Raw genomic sequence first — 15142 nt, 5'->3', positions numbered from 1 at the left:
CCAAGTTTCGTGCAAATCCATTCAGCCGTTCGATTATTATTATTATTATTTTTTTTGCCCCGCGGGGCCCTTTTAAAACCTCCACATCAAACCTAGGGGGTCAGCGAGGATCTACTATGCCCCCTTATGGTTATTTCCCCCTTTGTTTTGGCCTCCTCTTGTCTCTCGATCCTACCGAGAGACAAGATGGCGGCCGCTACGGACTTTTTGGAATGTTGACAGACGCCAGAGAACCAATCAGCTTCGCTTCACAAAGCTCCGTTGCGCGAAAAGTACGCGTCCTGGGACGCTGCCTGGTCCGCTGTTACAGATATATATCTTTTTTTAAACGTTAATTTCTCAAAATCCACTGGAGCACATATATTGAGACCTACAAAAGGCACATCGGGCTACCAGTCCCTACAATTTTGCCAAGTTTCGTGCAAATCCATTCAGCCGTTCGGGCTAAAAGTGAGGCCAACCGCCCTATGGAAAACTCAATGTTAAAAACACGTTTTGGGACCCCCCTTTTTTCTCGGCCCCCCCTTGACGAACCCCCCCCAAATTTTCAAGGGCTGCTCAGAAACAAAATGTGCCATTTTCCTGAAAATTTCAGCCAATTCCGTCCACAAACGCCAAAGTTATTAGACATAGAATTTTCAAAAATCCCATAGAGAAAAAATCCTAACTATATATACCTACTGGCGACCGCCAGTAGGTAATATGTGTGTGTGTGTGTGTGTGTGTGTGTGTGTGTGTGTGTGTGTGTGTGTGTGTGTGTGTGTGTGTGTGTGTGTGTGTGTGTGTGTGTGTGTGTGTGTGTGTGTGTGTGTGTGTGTGTGTTCGTGTGTGTGTGTGTGTGTGTGTGTGTGTGTGTGTGTGTGTGTGTGTGTGTGTGTGTGTGTGTGTGTGTGTGTGTGATATATATATATATTTAAGTTAACCCTTTTCACTGTGGTCTTATAGCTTGGAATTATTATCTCAATAGTTGATCCTGGTAGTGGGATCGGTAGTATTAAGATCCTGAATAAATATTAGCATACTGATTGGAATGTTGTGCCCGGCTCAGTCAACCAGACGTCTAGTTACAGGATCCAATTGTTATTAGTACACAAGTCATTAAACTCATTTCTTGAGTTCAAAAAGATAAAAAATCTAAGTCAGTCCTAATCTGCCAGGTTTTCCGACAGCTTGTACATTAATTCGCTGATCTATGTAATAGTTTTACTGGGCTAACAAACAGAAATAGAAAGCACAGTTACAGTATGTATAACTTACTAAATGATTCTAGGGAACTTTAAAGGTTAGGAAAGAACATTCACTGATATCTATTTCCAATAGTGGTAGTTTCCTCACTTCTGCTTTACGTCCCTCTGCAGCTTTTTAAAGCTTGTAGGAGTGCTTCACACTGTGTTTTTGGTTGAATGTGTCATATAGATTGCAAGATACTACCTTTTTTTAGGTTAAATCAAAGAGTTTGAAATAAAAAGATCATACCTTCAGCCCATCAGAGAAGCTCACAAGAACATTCATCTGCGGTAGCGTTTATTGACATACAGAGCTCTTGGAAGTTTTAGTTCATGTTTTTTCCACATTTTAGATTACACAGTAAGGCTGTATTTGCATACATTTTAACAAACAACAGTGGCAGATTTCTACCAAATTCGTACTTAGGTAACACATCAGTACTAGTCATTTAGTCTCACAGCTTGGCTTTCTACCTCACTGATTAGTTTCCATATGTACTTCAGCACTCAGTCCACCAAGCTATAAACAATGCACACTAATAGGGACATTCAAATAGATGTATTACTGTCACTTCATCGTTCCATACCTCCTAATCGAAGCAACCCGGGCAAGTCCCAAGCTTGCAAATTTACAATCCAATTTTCCTTCCAAGTTGTGAATCAGTAGGAGATGTATCAATGTTTCTGCAACTGTAATCTGGCTGCAAAAAAATTGATAGTACCGATACCCGAGCTAGGTTGGCAAAAAGGAAAGCGTCCCCTTGGGGCCCCACCTCTTTGTGAATGTTTTTTTTTTTAAGTTGGGACTAGGCAGTGGTCCAAGAGACAATTGCCCATTCTCAAACAAATTTAAAAAAAACTAACCTTTTTTATTAACGCGGCTACGTTTCCTTTAAGGAAAGCCGAAGACAATCTAAAAAAAACATAAAATATTTTTGGAGTGAGAGGCACAATACTTACAGTGCTCTGCTGACCATAGTAGGCCACCATGCCTGTGATGGCCTCAGGCCGGAGTGTGTCGTAATTTGCAACATATGTCATGTTTATTAATGGGGCAAGGCAAATTGCGACCCACTCTCATTTATTTGACAACCAACCTACTCGTTCAATCAGTAGGATCATAAAAAAATATTTTTGGTTGCAAAAATACTGGTCACACAATGCAACCAGTATTTGGGACTAGAAAAAATCATGGATCAAGCCCAATGTTCACTGACAATAAAACTCCCACTTTGTGACTGTGCTTATGAAATATATGTTCTGCTCTACGAGCTACCAAATATGAAATTATTGTATTACACTGCTATACAGTATACATTTAATTTATTAAAACAGAAACATAAAACATAATTTCATCCCTTACCAAATAACCGCATGCAATATACAAAATACATAATTGCGTTTTGACAGAGGCATGCCTGCATGTGTGTCAGAATGGCCGAGTTGTGCGACGTTTTCTCAGACACCGGCTGCAGGCCTATGATAAGGCTGGGGTGGAGGGAAGGGACGCGCGCGGCTTGTCTCTCAACCGTCACCTGTGCAGAGCCTGACGAGCCCTGCAGCCATTGCTGTTCTGACTGTCCTTCCGTGTTTACAGGAGAGAGTGGGCCTCCTCGCGAACATCATGTCGGAGCACAAGGAGTACCAGGGCAATATCGACCAGTTCCGAACGTGGCTGAACGACGTCATCGAGAAGCTAAAGAACTGCGTGGGAGCTACGACTGAGTCCACGGAGGCCAGGCTCAAAGTATTTCAGGTACTTCGTTCTCTTAGAGTGTTCTACCCGCGGCGCTTCTGCTTCCTGTATTGCCGCCAGAATGCAAGCTGTCATAAGAAACCTCCAGGAAGCAACAGCGGTGTCCTGTCCAATGAGCAATAATCATTTATTTCACAGGTGAGAGGTAGAGAAGTAAACAAGCGCATAGGGCCCCAGAGCTTAACTCATAAAGCACAGTTCGAGCAGAGGAATGCATACATTTTAGTTTTCAAGTGTCCCTATGCCATTTGTGAGATTTTCAACCAGTCTTGTATGTTTAGCCTGCAGTATGATGCATTCTTGGGAGTTAGGTTTGCTTTCAAGTTTGAAAACATGATCTTAAAGATAATGTGGCAGGGTTTCCTAAATTATGTGGCAAGAAATGTCAAATTATGGTGCAAATCGGCAGCAGTTTATTATATCTCACATAAAACAAGATTGATGATCATAAACATATCACTTGCCATTGTAATCATAAACCATAATTGGACAATATTTACACAGTTATGCCCCGTCGTGAGCCTTGCACTGCAGGGATGAGAATAGAACGGTTGGACGCTTTCTCTGAGTAAGTATCTGTGCAGCACCGCAGCAGTTCTTCCCAACAAGGAGGGAAACCGCTGGGTTAATGCACCTGCTAATGTGATGGAGCTTTGACAGAAACCCAGGCTCGGGGCTGAAATGCACATGCACGATGTCACTTAAGCTCACGCAATCATGATCTCGTAAACATAAATACAGATATTATCGGAGATGTACAAACGTGCCAACACCCCCATACAAAAGTGCTCGAGTTAACATGGAAATAGGCAGACTGATGTGTCCATAAAGGTACACAAACACACTATCAGGCACACAAACACGCAGGACGACGTGTCGTACCAACATAAAATTACACACACTTTATTTGTCGTGGGTAGAAATGATCTTTTCAGCACTTTGTCTTCTGTTGTAGGGTAACCCCCCAGGGGGCAAGTTCACCCCTTTCATCTTAGCGCCCTAACCAAATACGTCCTTTCCTCCCATAAATCATTCTAGTGACGACATGATATGGTGCATAGAAAGGTCACAGTTAATTTCACACGTGGATTATACATCTCACAACTTATCGGTTGGTTATTCAAGTACCTCTATGTCAATTTACATCATGCATTAATTTCCCATGCTTGGTATGTTCCCATTTCGATCTTTTTCTGGGTTTCTTCCACCATGCTGACGCTAGTTCAACAATCGGAGGCAGCTCCCTCCTTTGCCGCCTCCCTACCCTCGCTCAAGAGAAACCCAGTTGCTCCAGAACCCCCACTATGTTGAGTATGAACATGTTCATGCCTATCCCGTTAGGTGCACCCCATCCTCCAATTGGTATCCCGGGGACCTCAGGCTAATCAGCCCATGCCTTACGAAACCCCAGCTGTTGGACCTGCATATTTTTGCCATGGTGATGTTCAGTTTGCGTCTGGACTTTTCAACTGCACCCTGGTTTATGGCTCCCCTCCATGCCCTGTCACTATTACTTCTGACCATATTACATCTGCTGGGTGAATTAACTTGGCTAGGGAGGCTAGGTCCGTGATAATTTTTTCCAGGCCCTCTCCTCCGAATGGCTGCTCGGTCATTACCCCCCAAGTGAACCACCACCGAGTCTGGCCAGTCACCCTCCCAGAGCGCCCTTCGCACCAAGGGCAGCAGCTGGTCCCATTTCAACCCGGATTTTCCTAGCCAGGTCACCTCAGTGTTACAGAGCCAGATCCCTCTGAATTCTTGCCGTGCCGCTGCCCACTGTTGCGCCTGGGATATGTACGAGTGACCCGCAATCCATACTTTCTTGTGACCCTCCGACAGACTTAGATGAAGGAGGGTTAAAACCAAAACTCAGTACACCGTGGGGCGTAGGTATCTTTTAAAGGCGCTCAATGTCCATCGCCCCATCCTTTTGATTTGTTCAGAGCCATAACCCAGGTCTGCTGCTGTGGTTGCGGCCCCTATTCGGAAGGAATGTAACCCAAATTCTGGTGTAAAACCCGCCTTCCCCAGGGCCCTCCACATAGCTGCTATAAACTGAAACCGGCTGAAGCAAGACCCGTCCCTATGTGTAAATACCGGCCCCTGCGCCGGCCCTCCTTGTTGCACATAGCCCTGGATGAGGCATACTGGGCAGCAGGCCTTGTCCTTGATACACTCAATCCTGCCTGCCTGGTCTGTTTTTGATGAGCCCAAGTGGATTACCATGTGTCCCACCTCCATGTGGAGATCCGTCCTGCATATGCATGCCGTCCCCAAGCTCCCTTTTGCTGGGGTGACTAACTAACTGATCATGTACGCCCTGAAGAATGCCAGTGCGAATGCTGCCCTGAATAACTTCAGCTCATGTTCCCCAGTGCATATTTCTGCTAATGCGCAAATTGATTTCTTTAAGATTGTAAAATCAATCTTCCTCGTATCCCTAGTCCTGGGCTGTAATCTCTCCCAGCCTTACATAGCCATTTTGCAGAAAAATGCCCCGTAGGATCCACCCTGTCGCCAGTTTGGAGTAATAGGCAACCGCGCTCAGGTGTGCTTGAGCCCACGATTTGGTTTTTCTGCTCTGGAATGCCCAGTCTATGAACGTTGTTACCTCTTCCTAATTAACAGCCAGCACCCACCCAGAACCTGTCAATGAAGGTCGCTCAGCACTTACGATATCGTTTCTCCATCTTGGGGGCCAGTGCGTGGTCCAACACTGTCTTTATCCTTGTCCTTGTCCACCAATTCCCATAGCGCTTCTGGCATTGTAGTCATTACTTAGTCCTCGTTCGGTGCCAGCTCCCTGAACCTGACCCACTAAAAACAAGAAATGGAGTCAGCTATTGAGTTTTCCAGACCTGCGATGTGTCTTGCCCTAATGCCTATGTGTGCAGTAGCCGCTACCAACGCTGTTCCATACATGGCCCCAAAGCCGTGACCACCTGCTGCATCAGTGTAGAGTTTTAGTTGTTCTGCCCACACCCAAGTTCCCGCCACATGAGCGAACCTTTGAAATTGGCCAAGAAAGTGTCCCACTACCCTAAGTCTTCCTTCACTCCCTGTGTAAGATGCACCCTGTGGTGTTTCTGTGACTTACCCCTAGTCAGCCAGGCCAGGCATCTGGCGCAGGTTCGCCCTGCCGGGATACACTGGTGGCGAAATTCAGTTTACCCAGTAGCTTTTGTATCTCACCTAGCATACATTTTTCTGCAGACGTATGATCTGGCGCAGCTCACCTACCTTTTGCATGTTCTGCCCACTGAATCTAGTTCTATACTGAAGAAGGACAGCTTGGTGGTTGGACACTCTGTCTTGAACAAGAAAGAAGGGGGTTCCCCGGAGGGTTTTTGAAGGATACAGGGCAGGTCAGGGGATACAACAGTGGAAAAGAAACAAAAAAACCCTGCCCGGTAGATATACAAAGGTCCTTCTAAAGGATCCTACTTATTACATAAGAGGTGACACACTAGAGTCGGAGCCGTACACAGGTAATTACTTTTCAATTCTTTTTATTAGTAAATTGTTTGATCTGATTCATTTTGATAAAAACGAGTTACATTATATTTAAAAAAGGACAAAATATACTTATATTTTATGAATAATTTCAAGGAATTCATGAATAAGACTGTCCCACATACACCGAACCAAACTCAAGTCAAACCACATACAGTTCCATCACACAGTCTAACATTCACACAAATCTTCACTCATAACAAATAGACACACAGGTACATCCGGTCCAGTAGATGCAACCAAGATTGAAAATGTTACATTGACAAACAGAGCAGAGAGGGCAAGAGCAGATGGATCAAATCGTCTTATTCAGATGTAATACTGCCACTCTCAAGCGAAAACGCCAATTATACTAATAAAAAGAATTGAAAAGTAATTACCTGTGTATGGCTCTGACTCTAGTGTGTCACCTCTTATGTAATAAGTAGGATCCTTTAGAAGGACCTTTGTATATCTACCGGGCAGGTTTTTTTTTGTTTCTTTTCCACTGGACCCTCTGTCTTGTCCGGTGCTAGCGGTACTCCTAGTTCCTTTGTCAAGCCTACAAAAAGGCAGAGGAGGTCTGCACATTTCCCCATTCCTGCCTTCCCAATGAACAGGAAGTCATCCAAGTAGTGGACCAGCCCCCCCTCCGGGAGACGTGATCCAATAGCGGTTCAAGAAAACTGCTAAACGCCGCAAAGTAAGTGCATGATATGGCACAGCCCATGGGTAAGCACTTGTCATAGTAATATTTCCCTTCTAGCTGGAAACCTAGGAGGTGATAACTGTTCAGGTGCACTGGCAGCAAGCGGAATGCTGACTCAATATCCATTTTGGCAAAGAAAGCCCCCTCCCTGCCTGTTTGATCAGTTCTACCTCATTGTCCAGGGAGGCGTAAGCTACTGAGCAGCTGTTCTGCTCCAACAGTCATCGATGGAATCCCCGTGCGGGTGTGAAAGGTGGTGTATGAGCCAGTATTGACCTACCTCCTTCTTAGGTACTACGCCTAGGGGTGAAACTATCATGTTAGGTATTGGGGGGAGAGGTGAATGGGCCAGCCACCCACCCTAGCTGAACCTCCTTGTCGACTTTCTGTCTAGCTGCCTCTGGGGTTTCCCTGTATGGATTTTAGGTTGCGGCTAAGCTGCAGTGCCACAGGAACCTTATAGGGGATGGGGAATCCGGATGTGAATCCGTCCACTGACTACTGTCTGCCGCTTTTGGGTAGTTACTTAGCAATGTTATCAGTCTTGTGTTTATGGGAATAAGCAGTGGAATCCTCCCACCCTCATCCCCCTCACTCCCGGTGCTGTCTCGCCCCCAATACTATTTCTTCGTGTTGCCTTTATTTCTGTTGTTACCTGCCCCATGTGACTGTCTGCACTGTAAGGTGGGATGGTTGCACCAGCAGGTCCCACAGCTGTGTTTAAACCTGCACGCAGTCCCCCATTTACACTCGTCCATGTCGTCTTTCCAGCATGTTGGCATTCATGTTTTTTCCATTCTTCTGCCTGCTTGGCCTTTGCCTCTGAACCCTTGTCCTCGCCCTTCATATTTTCCTTTGAACCCTGAGGGACGAAAATTGGGTTCTCGTGCACCTAGCCCTTCTCTGGCTGCCACTATGTGATTCGTGAAGCCCTCTATGTCCTGGCAGTCCCTTTCTATTGTTGGCCAGGTCTGCATTTTTTTCCTGAAGCCTTCATCGTACCTTAGCCAGGCCTCACCCTGATAGTTTTGTTGTACTTCTTGCACTTTCTGCTCGTATAGGATTAGGGCTGCTGCACTTTGTGGAAATTTCTCTATGAATATGAATACCAGAGTTCTGAAGGCCCGCAGCCAGTTCTCTATTGTTTTCTCCACCCTTGGCTTGTTCCTATCCCTCCTGTCCTCGTCCTTGTCCTGAACTGTTCAGTCCAATCCTGCCTGGCGAACTTCCAGAAAAGAGAATATATCTTTGTTTTCCTTCCGCCAGATCCTCTCCTACACTTTCAGCGGGATGAGGTTTGTTAAACCCAGTAGTTTTGTGGTGGTGGGCGGGTCGCCCGGGCAACGATGTATGTATTCCCTTGCTGGTTTACCTGCCTGGTCCCGCCCTTCCCCGGCCCTGGCCGGCCCTTAGCTTCATGTGGGCTTTCCCATGTTGTGCCTGCTTGCTCCTTCCGCCTTTCTTTATGCCCCCCTTTTTGGCTGGGCCCACTGTCTTCCTTGCTGTGCCCTGTTCCTCCGTGGGTCACCCACCGTATGGGGCTCCTGGCTCAGGCCAATGCCACCAAGACAACCATGCTGCTGGGTGTGCCTGCGATTGCCCCCCAGGCTTCCCCCTGGAAGTTGTGTTGAACCCCCCTTGGGCGTGCTGGCCAGGGGGGCTGGAGGCCCATGGCCCGTCCGCTGCATAGTTGCTTACACCTAGCTGTGTGCCATAATTTGCAATCTGATAAACAGTTCAGTTTTTCTGTGCACTCAGTTTTTTCTGTTAATCCAATGGAATTAGTAAAAGTTCATTGTGTGCTACTCCATCCTAGCACTGTGTCTGGCAGTGCTCATACATAATTGAAACTACGTGAGTCAGTCGAATCAGTCCTGTGAACGTGTGCACTTTTTCATAAAGCAAAAACTTTCCTTCACTGTATTATACTGTTGTGTTAAAGATTTTCAAAGACTCCTTTGTAGATTATTCCATAAGTTTATTCAACCATGTTTTTCCATGTAACAATTCAATTTGTTGAGTCATGGATTCATAACTATCAATTTCATCTGAAAGCGATTGTAGCATACCCAATGCATTTCGGGTCATTCATCGACCCTTCATCAGGGGCCTAAAGGCAAAATACAGAGAAACCTTGTGAGCAAGTCTCAACATAAGAAGTGAATGAGGTTAATGTGTAAACATTATTCACACTTTAAAATGCATCGTATATTGCACTGAACATTGTGACAGTAAACCACATCGGATAGGCACCTACAGTAATGTGTTCTGTTATTCAAGTCAACCGCATACTGTGATATCCAGGCCAAGTGTTTAATGGGCATCAAGTGTGCTGTATTTAACTCAGTTTATAGTGCCGTAATGCTAGCTCTAAGCTTCTTGTACCTGAGAGACACTTTAGTACATGCCGATCCGGCCGCGTTGGATTAAAAATCGCAAAATACAGGGTAAGTTTTAGCGCCGTAGCGTAAATGAAAATAGCAGCTCAAGCCTTGCTAAACCGCAAACAAACACGTTCAGATAACTTACTTCCAAATATGAAACGCGTGGACGCGTAGATTGTAGTTCCGAGCGAAACGACTTCCTCCTTCGGAATCATGTGATGACGCATAACCTATAGTTGTAATAACGAACAGTAGTGCAATGAAACATATTGGTGTGCATGTTGCAGAAGAAAACAATAAAGCATTATAACAAATATCTATTTCAGAGAAAACAAATCAGTTCTATCTTGTCATTCATCCCATGCGGATGCATGGAATTTAATTTTTTTATCCAAAAATACTCAGTTCTCAAGCGTTGCTTATGTGGGTCCATATCACAACTCATCAAATTGATAAACGACAGTTAGCATTTCTGGATGTACTTATCACCATGGAGAATAATGTCATTAAAACTAACGTTCACGTCAAAAATACTAACCATAACAGCTGTTTACATTTCAACATTTTTCACCAAGCCTCCTTTAAGAGACTTTTACCCTTGTCACAATTTATTTGGCTAAAACGCATCACCTCAGACCCAGAAGAAGTACCCACGACAATCAATAGACAGATCTCGAAATATCGGAAAAGAGGCTACCCTATGAACATTTTAGAGGAATCTAGGATGAAAGTAATCAATTTAAGCAGAGAATCTTTACTTGAAAGTAAAACCAAAACAGAAAGGAATCCCACAGTGTGTGTACTGAAATATTCCACACAAGCAACACAAATTACTAAAATCATGATAAAACATTGGTCACTGATTCATCAAGAGCCAGATTTAAAATTGTTGTTTGCTAAAAAAATTACTTTTGCCTTCAGAAGGTCTTTAAATCTCAAAGAACATTTATCTAGTCAACGTACAAAGAGAACTCCTCAGACGTACAGAGGGATGCAAAGTTGTGAGAACTGTAGACACTGTAATAATGTTATTATAGGCAACGAGTTCACACACCCCACAATGGGCACGAAAATACCTTTGTTACATTCAAGCACATGTGAAACCAAGAACGTTATATATGCGATTAAATGTCCTTGTGGAAAAATGTATGTTGGACAAACTGAGAGAAAGGTGAAGGTGAGAATGACAGAACATAAAAGCAATATACGCTTAAAGAATCAAAAATCTACAGTGGTCACACACTGGCTTGAAGCAGGACACACCATCGCTCAAGTCAGATTCACCATTTTGGAAGCCATAGAATCACGTTGCGATATGGACCCACATAAGCAACGCTTGAGAACTGAGTATTTTTGGATAAAAAAATTTAATTCCATAGATCCGCATGGGATGAATGACAGGATTGAACTGACTTGTTTTCTCTAAAATAGATATTTGTGATAATGCTTTATTGTTTTTTTTCTGCAACATGCACACCTATATGTTTCATTGCACGACTGTTATTTCTTTCAATCTATGGCCACTATGTTTATGTGAGCTATACTGTATTTTATGAGTTAAAGAAAGTCGCACAATTTGGTGCATGCGACTCGCAAACCGACAGGCACAATAGTTTTATGATAAGCCTTCACGGCTACACCAGTATAGCAGCCACCATATGCACCACGTGTTATGTTGTTATGTGGTTAAGGAATGCTAGTTATAATTTGTTTCCGAGATTGCATAAGTACTACACCTGAAGATTCAGACATATATATTTTGTTTTTTACAGATATATGATTGCGCTGTATGATTAATACATCCATATGAGTACAACGTTATGAAACTCGTACGTCTATTTCCGTCTTGAATATAATGTCACGTGTCCTCCCACTGATCACATGGCGAGGTACTAAAAGCGGATAGGTTAGTTTGCACCACGGGTCGAGTTTATGTAGAACCGCACCCATAGGTTCAGTGTCCTCATGTGATTCCGAAGGAGGAAGTCGTTTCGCTCGGAACTACAATCTAAGCGTCCACACGTTTACATGTTTGGAAGAAAGTTATCTGAACGTGTTCGTTTGTGGTTCAGTAAGGCTTGAGCTGCTATTTTCATTTACCCTACGGGCCTAAAACTTACCCATTATTTTGCGATTTTTAGACCAATGCGGCCGGATCGGCATGTACTAAAGTGTCTCTCAGGTACGAGAAGCCTAGAGCTAGCATTACGGCACTATAAACTGAGTTAAATACAGTACACTTGATGCACATTAAACACTTGACCTATACATCACAGTATGCAGTTGACTTGAATAACAGAACACATTACTGTAGGTGCCTATACAATGTGGTTTACTGTCACAATGTTCAGTGTAATATACGATGCATTTTAAAGTGTGAATAATGATTACACATTAACCTCATTCACTTCTTATGCTGAAACTTGCTTACAACGTTTCTCTGTATTTTTCCTTTAGACCCCGGATGAAGGGTTGATGAATGACTCGAAATGCATTGGGTATGCTAAAATCGCTTTCAGATGAAATTGATAGTTATGAATCCATGGATCAATGAATTGAATTGTTACATGGAAAAACATGGATAAATAAACTTATGGAATAATCTACAACGGAGTCTTTGAAAATGTTTAACACAACAGTATAATACAGCGAAGAAACATTTTTGTTTTATGAAAAAGTGCACACTTCCATGGGATTGATTCGTCTGACCCACGTAGTCTCAATAATTTGTAATTTGCCCAGATACTTCCTCACTGGTTACCTTTTGCCCTTGTCCCCTTTTGCACTGCCTGACCCTTTCGCTCAGCGCTTGGTGCTCACCATATTCGTTGTCCGTGCTCGGATTTGGCGTGCCACTTGGCGCCAGCTTCAGACTCATTGTTGCCGCTGCTACCCTCATCTGTGTCTGATTCGATTATTACCTCCTGTGGTGGGGCCGCAGGGGGAGGCTGCTGTGCTTTCCTTGGCCCCCCTTTGCCTGGTTTCGCTGGGACCGTCGCTTTGGCTACCTGCCACTTCTTACCGGGCCATGAGAGGGGTAGCGTTGCTCTTGGCCCTCCTTTGCCCGGTTTGGCAGAGGCCACTGTTTGGTTTCCATGCCCCTTCTTACCGGGCCCGGGGGGATGTTGCCGCTTGTACCGGCCATGCCTTTTTCATGGCAGGAGACACCACCATGTTCCGATCCATCCACTCTTTGCCTTTGAGGGCCACCAAAGCCCTCGCCTTCTCCAATAACATCTTCAGGTCACAGTCAGGCTCTGGCCTGAAGTCCTCCCGGTGCCTCCTCTGGTTCCTATGCGTGACCTCCTGCTCCCTTGTCGCCTCTCTGAACCAAGCTTTCATTCTCCTTTCTCTTCCGGTGGTGCCGCGTTTTCCTGCTATTTTGCTGGTCAATTTCTGCCTTCAGTGGGTGGGGGCCGCTGGCAATTTGCCGGGAAGGGCGGCTTTGCCGATGTGTCTGTGACTTTGCCCTTCTGGCAATCTGCGACACTGTGCCCCCGAGACCAGCAACAGTGTGCTTAGAACCGGCTCCTACCAATTCTGCTCAGTGCCCAGAACAGCAGCGAATAACGCATGGGCTGTGAACTTGTCCTTTCAGAAAACTCGTGACACAGTGCACCCGCGACCAGCAACGAGGCCGGCGGCGTGCTTAAAAAAAGCTCCTACCTGTTCTGCCCAGTCCTCAACAACTTCTTAGACTGTGCTAGCGGTACAATGTAAAGATACGCCGACTGCTTGGCGGAAGCATTTCTGGTGATTTGTTCACCGTATTACTGAATCTATCCCTTGATGTAATGGATAGACGTAACTAATTGCTAACACTAGACTGAGACGATTTGAAGCAACACTAGTCGCTGTTTTAATCTCTTACAGCCTGATTCATCAACGGGCCGTTTTGCGAGCCCCTAATAGCGATTCATAGCGAATCGCTATTAAGGACTCGCAAAACGGTATTCATGTAGGAATTGCTAAATAAATAGCGATTCCTACACATTCCTTATTTGCGAGTAGCAAATTGCTAATCGCAAATAAGGAATAACTCCCCATTCATTCCTATGGGCCAAAAGGCCCATAGGAATGGATGGGGAGTATTCCTTATTTGCGATTAGCAATTTGCTACTCGCAAATAAGATAGCGATTTAAAGGGTGCCAGGGGTGTCCAAAGGATACCCTGTAGCACCCCTTAAATGCAAATGGAAACTGGTGCTGCGCACACACATGTCCAAAGGACATGTGTGTGTGCAACATGCAACTTAGAAAAATGCTTTTAAAAGCATTTTTCTAAGTTTTTGCTATTTACCGAGAGGTCTGACCTCTCGGTAAATAGCGGCCCGAAATTGCGAATTAGCAATTTCAAAATGGTTGATGAATTGCATTTAAGGAATCTCAAATAGAGATTCCTTAAATGTAATTCCTCGCAATTTAGCGAATTAGCAATTACCGAATTTTGCATTTGGGATGATGAGTCCCAAATGCAAAAATAGCGCTCGCAATGGGCCAGATTCTCAGAATCTGGCCCTTTGCGAGCGCAATTCGGCTTGATGAATCAGGCTGTAAATTCTTCGTAGGCCAACCTAAATGATGGACGGTTGGATTGTTTTTAAACCAAATTGCTTGTGACGCTTAAGGGAAATCAGAGTCCTGATGATGACTGTGTAATTTAACAGTGGTCGAAACGCCGTCGACGCTATTGTGGCCAAAAATGATAGGAGGACACATTATTTTTGTATATGTTGTTCCTTTATTTTAACGTGTATTTCTATTTTTGCCACCTCTCTGGTTTGTGATATGTATTGGTTGTATACCAGCAATTTGTCTTGAGCGTAACTGTCTTAACTCTTTTTATTATCTGTAATAAATAATTTTTTGGGATATATGATTTGTTTGTATGAGGGGCTTCTTCTTCTTTCTTAATTCTCTCTTTCTTGACTTTTCTTATACTTTTGCACAATTGTTTGGATTTTTGTGTTGTATTGCATATTTGAAGCAATTTGTCTCTTGAACCATTTGTTAGGTGTATGTACAGTCCCCAACAACAGCTGCTGTGACGCTGGAGATATTTTTTGCTTCCTGGATGGCGGGCCAGTGGGGATTGAATCCTGGGCCCTTGGTCTTGGCGATACTGCACCAGGAATGGGGGCTAATGCGACGCTCACTGCTTCCGCCTCCGGCCAGTTTTTCCTTCCTGTCGGGTGCGAGCGCCCGAGCTGTTTCGCCTGCTTCCTGGACACTGTCCCTGCCTTTGTTGGCAGCTGTAGCAGAGGGACGTGCCTCCTTGTTCCGGCCGCTCCTTTGTTGTGACGGTGACAACAAAAAAACTTGTGTTGCTCCGTCCAGCTGCCCACTGCTTCTCTGCTTCTTCCAGACCATACAGCTGTAGTGAGGTTGGCTGACCAATGCTCCTTCCAGGTTAGTCAGCTGTGAAGTGTCCGATCCTTCATAGCGAGCGGCCTCTGATCCTCCGTAGTGAGTGACTTCCGATGCGCTGATGTGGTTCCTGTGACAAAAAGGGGGGACCTAAGCCCTTTTTAGGTCTCGCCTGTCGATGCGCATGCGCATCGAGCAAGGCGAG

General features: G+C 44.7%; 1 protein-coding gene across 3 annotated transcripts in view; it reads left to right on the top strand.

The window, feature by feature from the left end:
- The window catches only part of SYNE3 (spectrin repeat containing nuclear envelope family member 3), a 401530-nt gene that overhangs the window by 301666 nt on the left and 84722 nt on the right, over positions 1-15142 (top strand). For all 3 annotated transcript variants that reach the window (XM_078660113.1, XM_078660115.1, XM_078660114.1), the window contains one exon: positions 2824-2982. In XM_078660113.1, the coding sequence (XP_078516239.1) occupies positions 2824-2982 (159 nt within the window). The remainder of the gene's footprint in view (positions 1-2823; positions 2983-15142) is intronic.

This window comes from Lissotriton helveticus, chromosome 9 (genome assembly GCF_964261635.1).
Source record: "Lissotriton helveticus chromosome 9, aLisHel1.1, whole genome shotgun sequence".
Taxonomy (NCBI): Eukaryota; Metazoa; Chordata; class Amphibia; order Caudata; family Salamandridae; genus Lissotriton; species Lissotriton helveticus.
This window is presented reverse-complemented; position numbering and strand designations above follow the sequence as displayed.